Source organism: Danio rerio, chromosome 6 (genome assembly GCF_052040795.2).
Source record: "Danio rerio strain M-AB ecotype USA chromosome 6, GRCz13ab, whole genome shotgun sequence".
NCBI lineage: Eukaryota > Metazoa > Chordata > Actinopteri > Cypriniformes > Danionidae > Danio > Danio rerio.
In genome coordinates this window covers 12,291,785-12,305,035 of record NC_141026.1, presented here as the reverse complement: position 1 = coordinate 12,305,035, position 13,251 = coordinate 12,291,785, and the positions used below count along the sequence as shown (strand labels likewise).

Genomic DNA, 13,251 nt, shown 5'->3' with positions numbered 1-13,251 from the left:
AAAATAAAATAATGTTATATTTTTCAAAAATACTATATAAATTATTTTAAAACTATTAACATAACTACATAAATGAAGACTGAAGTAATTAAGCTGAAAAATCATTTTTCACATCACTGGAATAAACTATTAAATTAAATTATAAACAACGTTTGAACAGCTATTTTATAGTGCAATAACATTTCACAATTTTACAGTTTTTACTGTATTTTTGATTAAACAAATGCAGCTTTGGTAAACAGGATCAGCTTATTTTAAAACCAAAACTTTTGTCCGGTAGTGTGTATATGATTATAAAAACATCATTACATGTGTGCTTGAAAACATCATTGTTTCTATACGTGTAATTACAGTACTAATGAAATCTGTCAAATACTTAAACAATAATTGTAAAGGAGAAGAGTAGAAAAATAAAATGCTTTTGTTCAAAAACACAATTTATGTCGATGTAAATTCTGTCTTTGGGAACGTGGGATCTGTCTGCAATGTGGCTTGAGAAAACGAAGAAGCAAATGAGATACTGGGAGCTTTCTTAAATTGTATTTATGTATATGAAACACATTTATTTTTTAGATGAATTTACCAAAATAACTTACAAATGAGAATAAAAACAATCAGAACGACACAAAGATGTCAATTAAAGTTGTAAGTGATGCGTTAAGTCCCAGTCTAACACAATGTTTCTTTAAATAAATAATAATATCTATACATACTGTGTGTGTGTGTGTGTGTATATATATATATATATATATATATATATATATATATATATATATATATATATAGGGATCAAATTACACAGTAAAACAGCAGAGTTCCACACAATTCCTTCATGTTGTCCCAATACAAATCGATTAAGCTACCATAATTGTTTTTGCAAATTGAAGTGGATTGAACATAAAGCAATGAAGTTGTCCTAAAAACAACTAAAATGTGTTAATTTAGCTCATTTTAAATAAGTAGTTTAAAACAAAAAAGCTAAAACTTTTTTTCAATGTAGGAGGATTAGGGATCAAAAGCAAAGAAGAGGCAGAGTTTAACATCATTGTCCAGTTGAAATTCTGGGATTCACCGCATCAGTTCCCATACTACAAGAAAAATCAAGACAGAAATGAGTTAGCTTAACGCTAAACTGAACATTTTCTGAAAAGAGGTGCAAAATACCCACTACTGAAGATAAGGCATCTCTGTATGAAACCTTCACTATTATGACTAAATATGCAGCTATGGAAAAAAATTAAACCACTTGAAAATCAAGTTTATCTGGATTTAAAATCCGTTGTTTATAATATTTCTACCTTTTTTGCATAATAGAAAACAAAAGTGTCATGTTTTCAGTCAGGTTTAAATCAATTTCTGGACAAAACAATATACCAATGCTTCAGATGATTGAAGAAATGTATAAAGAAATCTATGTTTGGTGGAATAATCCTGATCACAACAAATACATTTGTTATGATCAACTGTAATTTTCTGGGAATAAAATCTTTAAATAAACATATTACCAAACCTTTATGTGATAAAACAAATATTAACATTTTACTCAAACACATTTCCAGAAAATCTAGAAAAAAACTGGTCCTAATAATTATATACAGTATATACTGTATATATTTAATTTTTTATATAAATACAATTATAATAATCATTTTTTACAAGTAATATTATTTTTACTTGTTTATACACTCTAACGCTGAGTTATTTATTTAACCCAATGGTTGAGTTAAACATATTTGATGCTTTGTTGGGTTATTTTTAAACTTTATTAGTTTGTTTATTAAAAACTCAACCAGTTGAGTTAAATATTTGGGGCTTTGTTGGGTTATTTTTAACCTTCATTTGGTTATTTATTAAATAACTCGACCAGTTGGGTTAAAATTTAGAATTTCAACAGTCAACTAATTTAACTGACACAAAACAGCTGTATTATTATGCGTGCGTAATGTTGTTTTTGCGTTATAAAGTTTATTTAAGCTATAAAGCAATAATATTGTTGTTATTTTTTTAATCAAATTACCTCTCGTGTTGTGTTTTTTATATCCATTTCACCATCCAAGACCATCTTTTAGAAGCATTTGGATGTGGTTAAAATGTATTGTACATTGTGGACACTGAGTAAAGCCTGCTGCAGCTGCTGGACAGCCTCTACAGCACACAGAGCTCCATATTCTGCTCAATCAACACATGATTGTTTATAACTCTCTACTTTGTTCTGTTTCTTCATTGTTTGTGATTCTTAATTTATTTGATCAAAATAAATAAACTAAAATGTAATGGAAATAAAGCATTTTTATTATTTTTGAAAAAAGTATGGTATTTATTTACACAGCCGTAATTATAAAATTATTAGTACTATAGTAATACCAGAATGGGGAAAAAATAGCATCTAATCAAAATAACCCAATGCACTGATCTATCCTGGAGGCTCTATCTAATGGACATTATTAGTCTGGAATACACCACAGCCAAAATAAATGGAGCCAGTAAAAAAATGTACAATTTTGGTCAAATATGAGAGAGACTGTATCATTTATGTTTCAATCCTGATTTTGTACTTATTATTACAATATTACTGTTTTATTTGATTTTACATATTTTGTTGGGTGGATCTCGGGCTTTGTTCAAAATCAAAATGTTCAATAAAAAGAGAATAAAAATAAATAAATAAATAACCCAATGCATTGGATTTAATTCTATAACCTAATGCATTGGGTTAAAATAACCCATAGTTGGGAAGGTGCTATAATAACCTATTGTTAGGTTTTATGTCGAGGTATTTTTAACACAACTATTTTAGCAGAGTAGGAAGTTTTACACTGTTGTTTCTTACGTGTTTAAGGGGGGCAGAGTTACAGAACCAATCCCATGTGGCAGAAAAGTCCCTCCTTGTCCTGCTGGCATAAAAGAAGGCCAACCAGTGTAGCCTATTGGAGGCAGAGGTGGACTCTGGGAGCCATAATAATGGTGATGATGAACAGCTCCTCCTCTGGATGTTGAATAATGTTCCTAATAACAACATTAAATTATACTGATATATATATATTATATATATATCATACTGAGTCAAATTTCCTTGACTTCTGTAGTACACAATAGATCCAGGTTACCTGCCCTGGATGTGAGGCTAGAGATGTGACTTGACTGGGGTTTCCTTCTGGCAACATGGCCATTGGTGGAAGAGCCTTCAGCATCATATTGTGCATGATGATCTGGTGCATCTGAGCATTCTGCATGAGCATCAGCTCCACCATGTCTGGAATCATAACAATGATGAAGTTTGCTTAACTTTAATCTTGAACTGTTGTTTAGTTTTGTGTATATTTTAATAATTTCATATTGGCTATTGATGTTTCAACCTAAATGACTACCTACAGTTGAAGTCAGAATTATTAGCCCCCCTAAATTATTAGACCGCTTGTTTATTTTTTTCCCAATTTCTGTTTAACGGAGAGAACATTTTTTTTCAACACTTTACAAACATAATAGTTTTAATAACTCATTTCTAATAACTGATTTATTTTATCTTTACCATGATGACTGTAAATAATATTTAACTAGATATTTTTCAAGGAAAATATTTTAAAAAGAAGAAAAAAAATCGAAGGGGGCTAAAAATTCTGACTTCAACTGTATATTACTTCGCAAAATGCTGGGGTCGGTGAGATTTTTAAAATGTTTTTTTTTTCTCTCTTATATGCTTAACAATAACATTTTGGAATTTTTCAATAAACAGAAAGAGTAAAATCATTTACTTGAAGTACAGTTGATGTCAGAATTATTAGCCCCCTTTGAATTTTGTCTTCTTTTTTAAATATTTCCCAAATGATGTTTAACAGAGCAAGAAAATGTTCACGGTATGTCTGATAATATTTTTTAATCTAGACAAAGTGTTATTTGTTTTTATTTCGGCTAGGATAAAAGCAGTTTAAAATTTTTTAAACACCATTTTAAGGACAAAATTATTAGCCCCTTTAAGCTATATTTTTTTTTTCGATAGTCTACAGAACAAACCATCGTTATACAATAACTTGCCTAATTACCCTAACCTGCATAGTTAACCTAATTAACCTAGTTAAGCCTTTAAATGTCACTTTAAGCTGTATAGAAGTGTCTTTAAAAATATGTAGTGAAATGTTATTTACTGTCATCATGGCAAAGATAAAATAAATCAGTTTTTATAAATGAATTATTAAAACTATTATGTTTAGAAATGTGTTGAAAAATCTGCTCTCCGTTAGACAGAAATTGGGGAAAAAATAAACAAGAGGGACAAATAAATCAGGGGGGCTAATAATTCTGACTTCAGCTGTACATTTTTTGTAAAATTATATAATGTGTTTACATTTTATATTTAACTTTTACAAAAAAAAAATCAGATTCAGTGTGTCCTTGCTAAAAAAACAGTCAATCTCTTAAAAAAAATCTTCTTTATAGTCTGAAACTGACTACAGATTACATGATGAAAATAGTAGAAAATAACATTAGATTATGTATTTTGAGTGCTTTTAGATTACATTTTGGTTGCTTTTAGCTACTGCATTCATACCATAAAGACCAGGTAATGACATTTTTTTCATGGTACTTGATACCAATACCTGTACTTTTATGGGATGTGCCAAATATGACAGTAAGGCTAAATATTTTTTGCGATAGCTTCTCTGTAATTATGAACAAAAGGTGTTTCTTACAAAGTAGCAGAAATTATTTTTCGCAATTCAGGTCAATTGGGATATTTTTCTTAGTCATCTCAATGGAAAAAAAATATCTTAAATGACCTGAATTCACTAATGAAATAATAATAATAATATTGATTCTTTATCATCCTATAAACAAGTTGCAAAAAACTACAAAACTAACAAATGACTTCACTGAAAAAATGTTTCAGTGTAACAATGTTCAGTGTTGTTTAATTGTAAAACAATTTTAAAAGTATCTGTCTGGTGATGGCGTGTTTTAGAAGTATTAATCCCAGTACCTATATCAGTACAGTATCAGTATCGACGTATCCCTATTATTCAAACTTTTTTTATATTTGATCAAAGAGAAATAAAATCTTTAACTCTTTGTTATCAACATCACGAAATGCTTTAAATATGTAGGTGAATATTAAAATGAATACATCTGTAAGAATATAAACTAAATACCTCCCACCCCATAAAAAATTTTAAAACCTAGTTTTGATATATCTGAAATATATTATTACCTGATTAGCTGTGACCATTAATCCATATTGGAACCAATTGGAAAAATAATTCAATTACTGAAAAATAATTTCAAATCTTTGTGGCTATATGCTATTGTGTAAAACATTTGTAATAATTAAATCAAAGAAGAATTTTAGAAAAGCAACCGTAATTAAATTATCTGCATTTAATATGTAATCGTAAGTACAGAATATTGTAATCTAATTACATACACTATGTTACTACCCAACACTGTATAATAAGGAACTCACTGTTTTAAAGGCTTTTAAAGGTAGTAAATTTCAAGTCTAATGAGGTGCATACTGATTCCAAACAATTCCTTTATTGGCTAATATTGGTTGTTTCTTTCTGTATTTTATGCATACCTTCTTTAATGCTTCCTGATCTGTAGGGCAAGGTTTGTGGTGGTGGGATTTGTGTGATGAGAGGCTGCTGCTGAGGTAACTGCTGGATAATGGTAGATGGCTGTTGGGGAATCTTGTGGAAGATGAAATAAAAGTTATATTCAACAGGCACACAAAATGTACATTTTAGAATAGCTAACATTAAAGGGACCTATTATGCTACTTTTTACAAGATTTAATAGTCTCTGACATGCCCAGAGTGTGTAAGTGAAGTTCCAGCTCAACTCTCTGAAACTTCCCATTATAGGATTTGATCCTAATTGTACCATTTTGGTAAGTGTCGCTTTAAATTCAAATGAGCTTGTGTTGTTTTTCAAAAGAGGGCGGAGCTACACATGCCTATGTGTCAGTATAGTGGTAGATTCTAAAACAAGACTAATCTCCTATGCTAATGAGGGAGAGATCATCACTAATGGGCGGGGCTTTTACATTTTACCATTAGAAGCTGGATATAATTATGGACTGTTGTCACAACTGTGTTTGAACCCCTAACAAAAGGGATTTTTGCATAATAGGTCCCCTTTAAATGAGCTGGAATAGTAGATAATCTGTGCATGTTTGTACCGGTAAAAATAAAAGTTCCTAAAAGTGAAAAAAAAGTGAATAAAAAACATTTCCTACAGTGTGTTGAATGATTCGAGGGGCCTGCGGGACAGATGGTGGGAGTAGAGGTTGATGTTCAGATGGTGCATTTTGGTAAATGTGGATGGGAGGCACAGGCTGGAGTGGCCCATATAGAGGTTTATAATGATTTTGTCTATGAGATCCACCCCATGTGTGTGGCCTTTCCAGATCCTCCATCAGATGTTGTTCCTGTTGCACACATATAAACACATCTACACTGTAAAAATTATCTGTTAATCATCAATTTCCATATTTAGTAATTCACAAGTTTATTTGCGGTTGTGAATTCCATTTTGGAACCTTGATCTCTGCTCTATCCACTTTTGATGTTGAAAATTCAACTCTACAGTTTAACAAAGTGACTTTTACTTACATTTTAGTAGTTTAAAAAAATGCAATGTATGACAAATAATATATCGAGAAAAAAGTATGTAAAATAACAAAAAATGTATACCAGCAGTTTAATACAAGGTTTTTGTACCATAATTTACAACACCATCCCAGACAATAAATCACTTTAAACTAACAAAAAAGTAATAAAAGTGACTTTTCTTTAAGCTTTTCAAGGTTAAAAGTTGTTGGAGAAAAGGATGGCCCATAATGCAATTCAAAAGCATAAATATATAATGTGGAAAAATAAAAACAAACAAAAAAAATCATTCTTTTATTGATTTTTTGTGATTCAGTAAAAACATAAATCACAAAATATGGAAAATTTACAGATATTTTTATCAGTTGTATTTGTGATTTACATTATAGAATGCTTCTTGTTACTATTTAAATGACACTGTGTAAGACTGCCTTTGTTTTAATCATCTGAAATTAACTTTGTAAAAAATTTTGGACAGTTTAACAATTAATCATGGCCACGTTTACTAAAATAACCTCTTGTAAAATAAGCCTGAGGTATTTATTAATGTTTTTATGATTTTAATGTACACACAAAAATTTTTTGCAAACGAAAACTTTTACTTTGTCTGCAATTAGTCGCAATTAAATGTGTAACAGCACTACAAGTATTCTAATTTAAATGTAGTATTCAAGTGAAACACCACCCTCAGTTTCTTTAAGAGGTTTCTCTTCCTTCTCAGAGCGCTATGTAATGCATCTGCATGCCCATAATTACTTCCTGTAAAATAATAAACAAACAAACAATTAATTATTTAAACTGTATTTTCAGCATACTTGTATACTTTTATTTTTTATTGAAATAAACCATTGAGCTAATAAAATCAGGCAGGCTGGTAACTATTATTATTATTATTATTCTTTTCATTTTTGGGTTTAAAGAAAGCAGCTCGGGACCAAATTTTAGGTCAGGGAGTCAAAGAAAAATCAAAATACACAAAAACATCACTACAGTCGCCATACTTGTAGAAAGGGTAGAACCCTCTCGTTCAGTGGTGTCATTTCTCTCATTCTCCAGTCTCTAGAGAAACAAACAGATGATATGATCATGAAGATGTTTAGTCTCTTCGTAGACAAGTTTTGTTTCACAGAATGTTGTTAGCAAGAAAAAATGGAAATCTCAATTAATACTTTTCACTCAAAAGAAACTTACCTTTTCCAGCATTTTCAGTCTCAGTCTTGTCATTTGGTCAACCTCTGGATCTGCCATTTAAACAACAACAACAGATTATTTTAGATTAATTTATTTAGGTATTGCCCATGCTTGCTGTGGAAAGGTGACCGTTGTCAAAACATGTAGACGTGTTTGTCCAACCTTCAAATACGTTGCTAAGTTACATCAGAAGTTCCAAACAAGGCTGTGCTGATTTGGCAGGGGCTTTTAATCTCTGGTGAAAGTATTGAAAACTTATTCTGAAAAATGTATTATATTAACAAATATGGACATTTTTTGCTTTAAATGCTATTCTTGAAAGCATTCTTAAACTAAAAAAAAAAAAAAAAACAATCATAAGGACCAATTAAAACAAATATTTAGAAACCACTTGAAAGAAATAATTTTTTTTTAAATTTATGATGCATGATTTTTTTATGATTAGACAGTATTTGGCTAAGAATATTTGAATATCTGGAATCTAAAAGTAATTTTTTTTTAATTGTCCAAACTGTGCTTAGCAATGGACATTACAACAAAATGGTTTATTATTTACAGTATAGGAAATTTAGCCTACAAAATATCTTCATGGAACAAGATGTTTATTTAATAAATGATTTCTGACATGTGGCTGGAAGAGCATCTGCTGCTTAAAAAAAACATATGCCAGAGTAATTTGTGGTTCATTCTGCTGTGGTGACCCCTGATACCCCATGGTACATCATAAAGTGAATCATTTTTACATAAAACAAAGAAATTAATCATTTGATACTTTTCTTTTTAATTTTGATGTATTTCTAGCTTTCCCATTAGTATTCCTGTGCAGCTTAAGAAATATAAATCAATATAAAAGCATTTAACATAAGGTGCAGCTTCAAAAACAATAATAAATTGAATTAAGGTTATAGAAACATTTATTCTGTGATTATTTTGTACTCTTTTATAATGTAGAACTATCGTGAAAATATAGCCTAGCATAATTACTAAAGATAATATATGATCATTTATCATTTATTATATTTATACTACTCCAAATCAAAGCTAATGCTTATATTTCTCATTTGTTTTCATTGCTCCATGTTAAAAATATCACATAATAATATTTTTTCATTTTTTCCATGTTATTATTTCATGTAAAATAATACATTTGCAGTTTATGCCACTGAATACCAGTGTATATGTAAAATCAGCTTCTGTTAAATTTAACTGTTGTTACCTATTGGTTAATCTTATTCACCCGGGCTTTTACCCGCGCATCTCATTTGTCAATCACAACCACTCAGACACTCGAAACAGATACACAACAAATACACAACCTGCGGAGGATGTCTTTTCTCTCTGTTTTGCACTGCAATAGGTTGGCGAAGCTGTCAATCAAGAGGTCAAACTTGCAAACGCCTTTTAACTGGTCATTCAATGCCAATGCGTTTAAAGCAAGGCGTTCAGTGATGTCCTACAACAAGAAAAGCGATTGGCTGGCAACCTCACGTCCCTTATTCTAATAGGTTCTCACAGCCTGTCAATCCGATAAGGGCGGGGACAAACACACTTCGCGGCCATGTTGAAAAATTCACTGACAGTTACTCCTTAGGAAAATCTCTGAACTCTGTAAACACTGCGGACAAATCGTTTGGGGAGGTTTAAAGAAGCGCAGTTTTAACCTTTTTGGCGCACACTGGAGCGTTTCCTTCATTCCCATGAAATTCCTTAAACCAGGAAATGGATCAAGATGAAAGGCAGAGGAAATTAGAGGCCGGACGAGCAAAGGTAAGGGCTAACGTTAGCAGAGTAACTTTATATAACTGTTAAGGGTAAAGTTAGTTGTTATTTTGAGTATTAATGTCATGTTCATCACGTCAGTATTTACACTAACCATTCAGTTCAACTGTGTGATTTATCTGTTATACAATACGATTTTTAATTGCCACATTTGTCACAGTCTCTCCTATTGTCCTTCGTGTACAATGTGCCATTATAAAACTTGTTTACAATAGGAACGAACGTTAATCAGCAGGAATATACGTTATTTGTTATTTATATAACTTACCTCACGATATATTCTGCTGAATATTATAATAATGCCACATTATAGTGATGATGGCCGACAAATTACGAGCTCTACATTTCTTTCGAGAGTAAGTTAACGTTAACTGTTTTAAACCTCAGAAGGAGTTTTCTTAAATGGTTTATCATTTTTACTAACGTTAGTTCAAATATAGCTTTTGGCATTTGGTTTGCTTTTCACTCAAAGTACACAAATTGTGTGTGTATGTATGTATGTTGATTGTATGAGGGATGCTTTTGAGCCTATGAGATTGATGTCGCAAATAAAGTTATATTTGCAGTTGAGTATAGGGGGGATTTTGATACAGCTCGGTCTCTAGGCAGGATCAGTGAAGCTCACAGGTATATTCTGTGTGTATATTTAGCTCGAAAGCTTTTACAGGAACTGCAGTATTTTATCCACGTTAAAAGGAATTGGATATGACGTGAGCGATATGTTCATTGTTTGATTTTTCTCAACCTTCCGCTTTTTAAAGAACGCACGCTTCAAATGATGTAAACAACACACAGTTTTGGATATTAGTAAGCTAACTAATAGATGCTGTCTGATATTTAGGGGATGATAGGCAGTCCACAGTCTGTTATTTATAAAGCAACCTCTAGGAGGCACCACGAGATAAAAAGTAAGCATTGTAGTGGTACATCTTACGCTTATAAAATAAGATGACTTAAAAGACATTAAAAACCCTAAAAGACATTAAAAATAAAAAAGCTTTAAATAAAAATCATTTTTTTTGGCGATTTTATTTATTTTATTTGTATATCCCTTTATTTTAATTTTATTTTTTTATTCTTTACTGATTTTATCCTTTCATCTGAAAAAGGTAAGCATTGTATTTCTCATTTTTGTATGCTATTGTTCTTGTTATGCAAAAAAAGAAGAAGTGAAAAAAATAATAAGATAAGTTTTGTTTCAATTTGATATAGAGTGTTCAATGTAGAAAATGAACTCCATTTTTTTTTTTTTGCGTTCCATAAAAAAGGCATGGTGTTTTGTTGCATGAAGTATAAATGAATAACATAAATAGTAAGCAAAAATGAGCTAGTAATGGAGTTAAAGTGTAAGTTAAACTGTTTATGCTATGAAATTTCTCTTTCCATTTTAATACATTTTTCATTTATGTCATCAGGGTTTATTTTGCACAATTCAAATTAAATTCAGTATTGTGAAATTGAAATTGTTCGGTTTGAAGTAGCATACCTTAAAATATTCATAATCCGATTCCAGGTGTGTGCTCCATTGTCTTTATTAGCAGGCCTGAGTCTTCCTTGCTGGCTCTGTATTATTCGATTCATGTTAATCCCAGAATCTAATACACTGCAAAAAATGATTTTCTTACTTAGATTTTTTTATTTTGTTTCTAGTCCTAATATCTAAAAAGTCTTAAATCAAGAAGAATTTTCTATACAAGCCAAACAAATTGTCTTGTTTTCAGAAATATAATGCTAAAATTAAGTGAGTGTTTCCTTAAAACAAGCAAAATAATCTGCCAATGGGGTAAGCAAAATAATCTTATGTCAAAAGGAAAAACAAGATTATTTTACTTACCCCATTGGCAGATTATTTAGCTTGTTTTAAGGAAAAACTCACTTAATTTTGGCGTATTATTTCTCAAAACAAGACGATATGTTTTGCCTGTCTTTAAAATTCTTCTTGATTTTAAGAATGTTAAGATATTAGGACTAGTAAGAAGACAAAATTTTGCTTGAATATTAACTTGCAGTAAAGCAGCTTAAGCTGCTCATATCAATTAGTTTTTATTAACTGGTTAGCAGTACAGCTATGGAAACACATTTCAGTTTCACAAATTATTGTTATTTTTTTATTTAGATTTAAAAATCACCTATATTTAAGAATATATTGATGCAATCAGTTTATCTGTGCATGTTTAATCAACTGATGTTTTTTTTCTGCCAAATTTATACTAGTTTTCCCACCATTTCTTGGGTCCAAATAGACCGAAAATAAGTTCACATTGTGTAATGATTTGTCACTGACATTAACGCGCCAATTTGCCTGTGATTTTAAGACATTTGTCAGTGATTTTCTCAAAACCTGTCAACGAGTCAAAATCAGGGCTAAAATCATGAAGTCTGAACTTGGCGTAACAGTACTCGGGTAGTGTAATTTGAATAGTCTAATGCAAAATAATGCTGCATTTTTTTATTGTTTAAATAAGTCATTATACACAGTTATTAAAGTTACAAATGCTACAGTTTCTTATGCATGAATGATTTTAAATTCCACATTCATTCACATCCCTCAAAAAATGGGCAAATCATAAATTAGATTCCAGACTCAATATTGCATTGAATATCCTGCAATGTGACTATTGCCAATGATCAGGTTATTGATGCTGAAACGATATATTGTGTAGCCCTGCATCCTACTGTGCTATTAAAAAAAAGAGCTATAATCATTATCACTATATAAGTTTCACTTTCCATAAAATGTGTGTGTATGCAATATGTAAAGAACATTTAAACCAGCAATGCTCATTTAAACAGCATGCACATATATATATATTGTAGTTTCCAGTGGATGATGCAGAGAGTGGCCTGGATATTTCATGTAAGCCACTGTTCCAGACGCTGTTTGTGGCTCTTGCTTCCCCAGGCTCTCTTCATATCAGCATCTTATGTGATTTGACAGTCAGTGGGCGAAACGCAAACTGATTCCCTACATGTTTATAAAAGCAGGTCAAATGTAATCCACTAGAATAGCATGCACTTTCTTCCCCCAGGTGTATTCATATTCAGATCTGGGTTAAAGGGATAGTCCGGAGGGCAGCTCCAAGTTAGGTCACCATATTCACGTTTATGCAGATTATTTGCCTGTTTTCGCTCCTCCTCTTTCTTCGTTTTCTTTTTTCAGTGAGAACATCTCTTCACGCTGTGGTCTTGGTTCTTATATTTGTAGACCTGCCCAGGATTCATATGGCATTTTTTTGTTGTTGTTTGATAGATTGCTGTCATGTGACCATATTTGACAGCCTTAGGGCTTCTGCTGTTGTTTGTTCATAGATGCACCATTGTCATATTTGGTCTAGCAGGGTTCATTTGAGCTTGCTTTAATCTGGAATAAGCTTCTTAAGGCAGCTGTGAGAAGCGTGTCTCACAGAATTGTGTTTTTCTAGCTTCAACCATGTTTTGTGCTTGAGAATCAGTGATTCTCTAAAAAAAGGAAGAGGAATTTTTTTTAGAAACCGAACCCATCATTTTTTCTACACCATCTATTTGGATATCAGCTTTTAACTTTCTTTTTTTTTTGGCTGTTTTTGTTCATATTTATGGACTAAATCAACCATTTAGATGAAGTTGTCGCATGTTTGGTTTATTTGTGAAGCATCTGTCAAGCTGGAGATGCATCTAATTGACCTTTGACATGGCTCAT

General features: G+C 31.2%; 2 protein-coding genes across 14 annotated transcripts in view; one reads left to right on the top strand and one right to left on the bottom strand.

Annotated features, from left to right (window-relative positions):
- Positions 1-528: 528 nt before the first annotated feature.
- On the bottom strand, positions 529-9,240 carry zgc:112416. 10 transcript variants are annotated; one of them, NM_001017811.2, is given in 9 exon segments: positions 529-748; positions 785-1,088; positions 2,831-3,006; positions 3,108-3,253; positions 5,570-5,681; positions 6,230-6,421; positions 7,288-7,361; positions 7,604-7,661; positions 7,794-7,950. In NM_001017811.2, coding segments are annotated over 8 exon segments (861 nt in total). In that variant the 5' UTR covers positions 7,851-7,950; the 3' UTR covers positions 529-748; positions 785-1,042.
- A 90-nt stretch (positions 9,241-9,330) lies between these two features.
- Positions 9,331-13,251, top strand: part of pcnt (pericentrin) — a 102,044-nt gene continuing 98,123 nt past the window's right edge. For 3 of the 4 annotated variants that reach the window (XM_087255040.1, XM_087255041.1, XM_087255039.1), the window contains exon 1: positions 9,352-9,560. In XM_087255040.1, coding sequence (XP_087111166.1) covers positions 9,513-9,560 — 48 coding nt within the window. In that variant the 5' untranslated portion in view covers positions 9,352-9,512. 4 annotated transcript variants of the gene reach the window in all.

Bases quoted from the DNA above. Each gene is read 5' to 3' on its own strand.
- zgc:112416 (XM_087255594.1), bottom strand. From the start codon at position 7,850: ATGGCAGATCCAGAGGTTGACCAAATGACAAGACTGAGACTGAAAATG. The intron at 3,254-5,569 runs GTATGCATAAAA...TTATGATTCCAG, and splicing joins ATCAGGAAGCATTAAAGAAG to ACATGGTGGAGCTGATGCTC. The intron at 1,089-2,830 runs GTAAGAAACAAC...TTTTTCTTGTAG, and splicing joins ACTCTGCCCCCCTTAAACAC to TATGGGAACTGATGCGGTGA.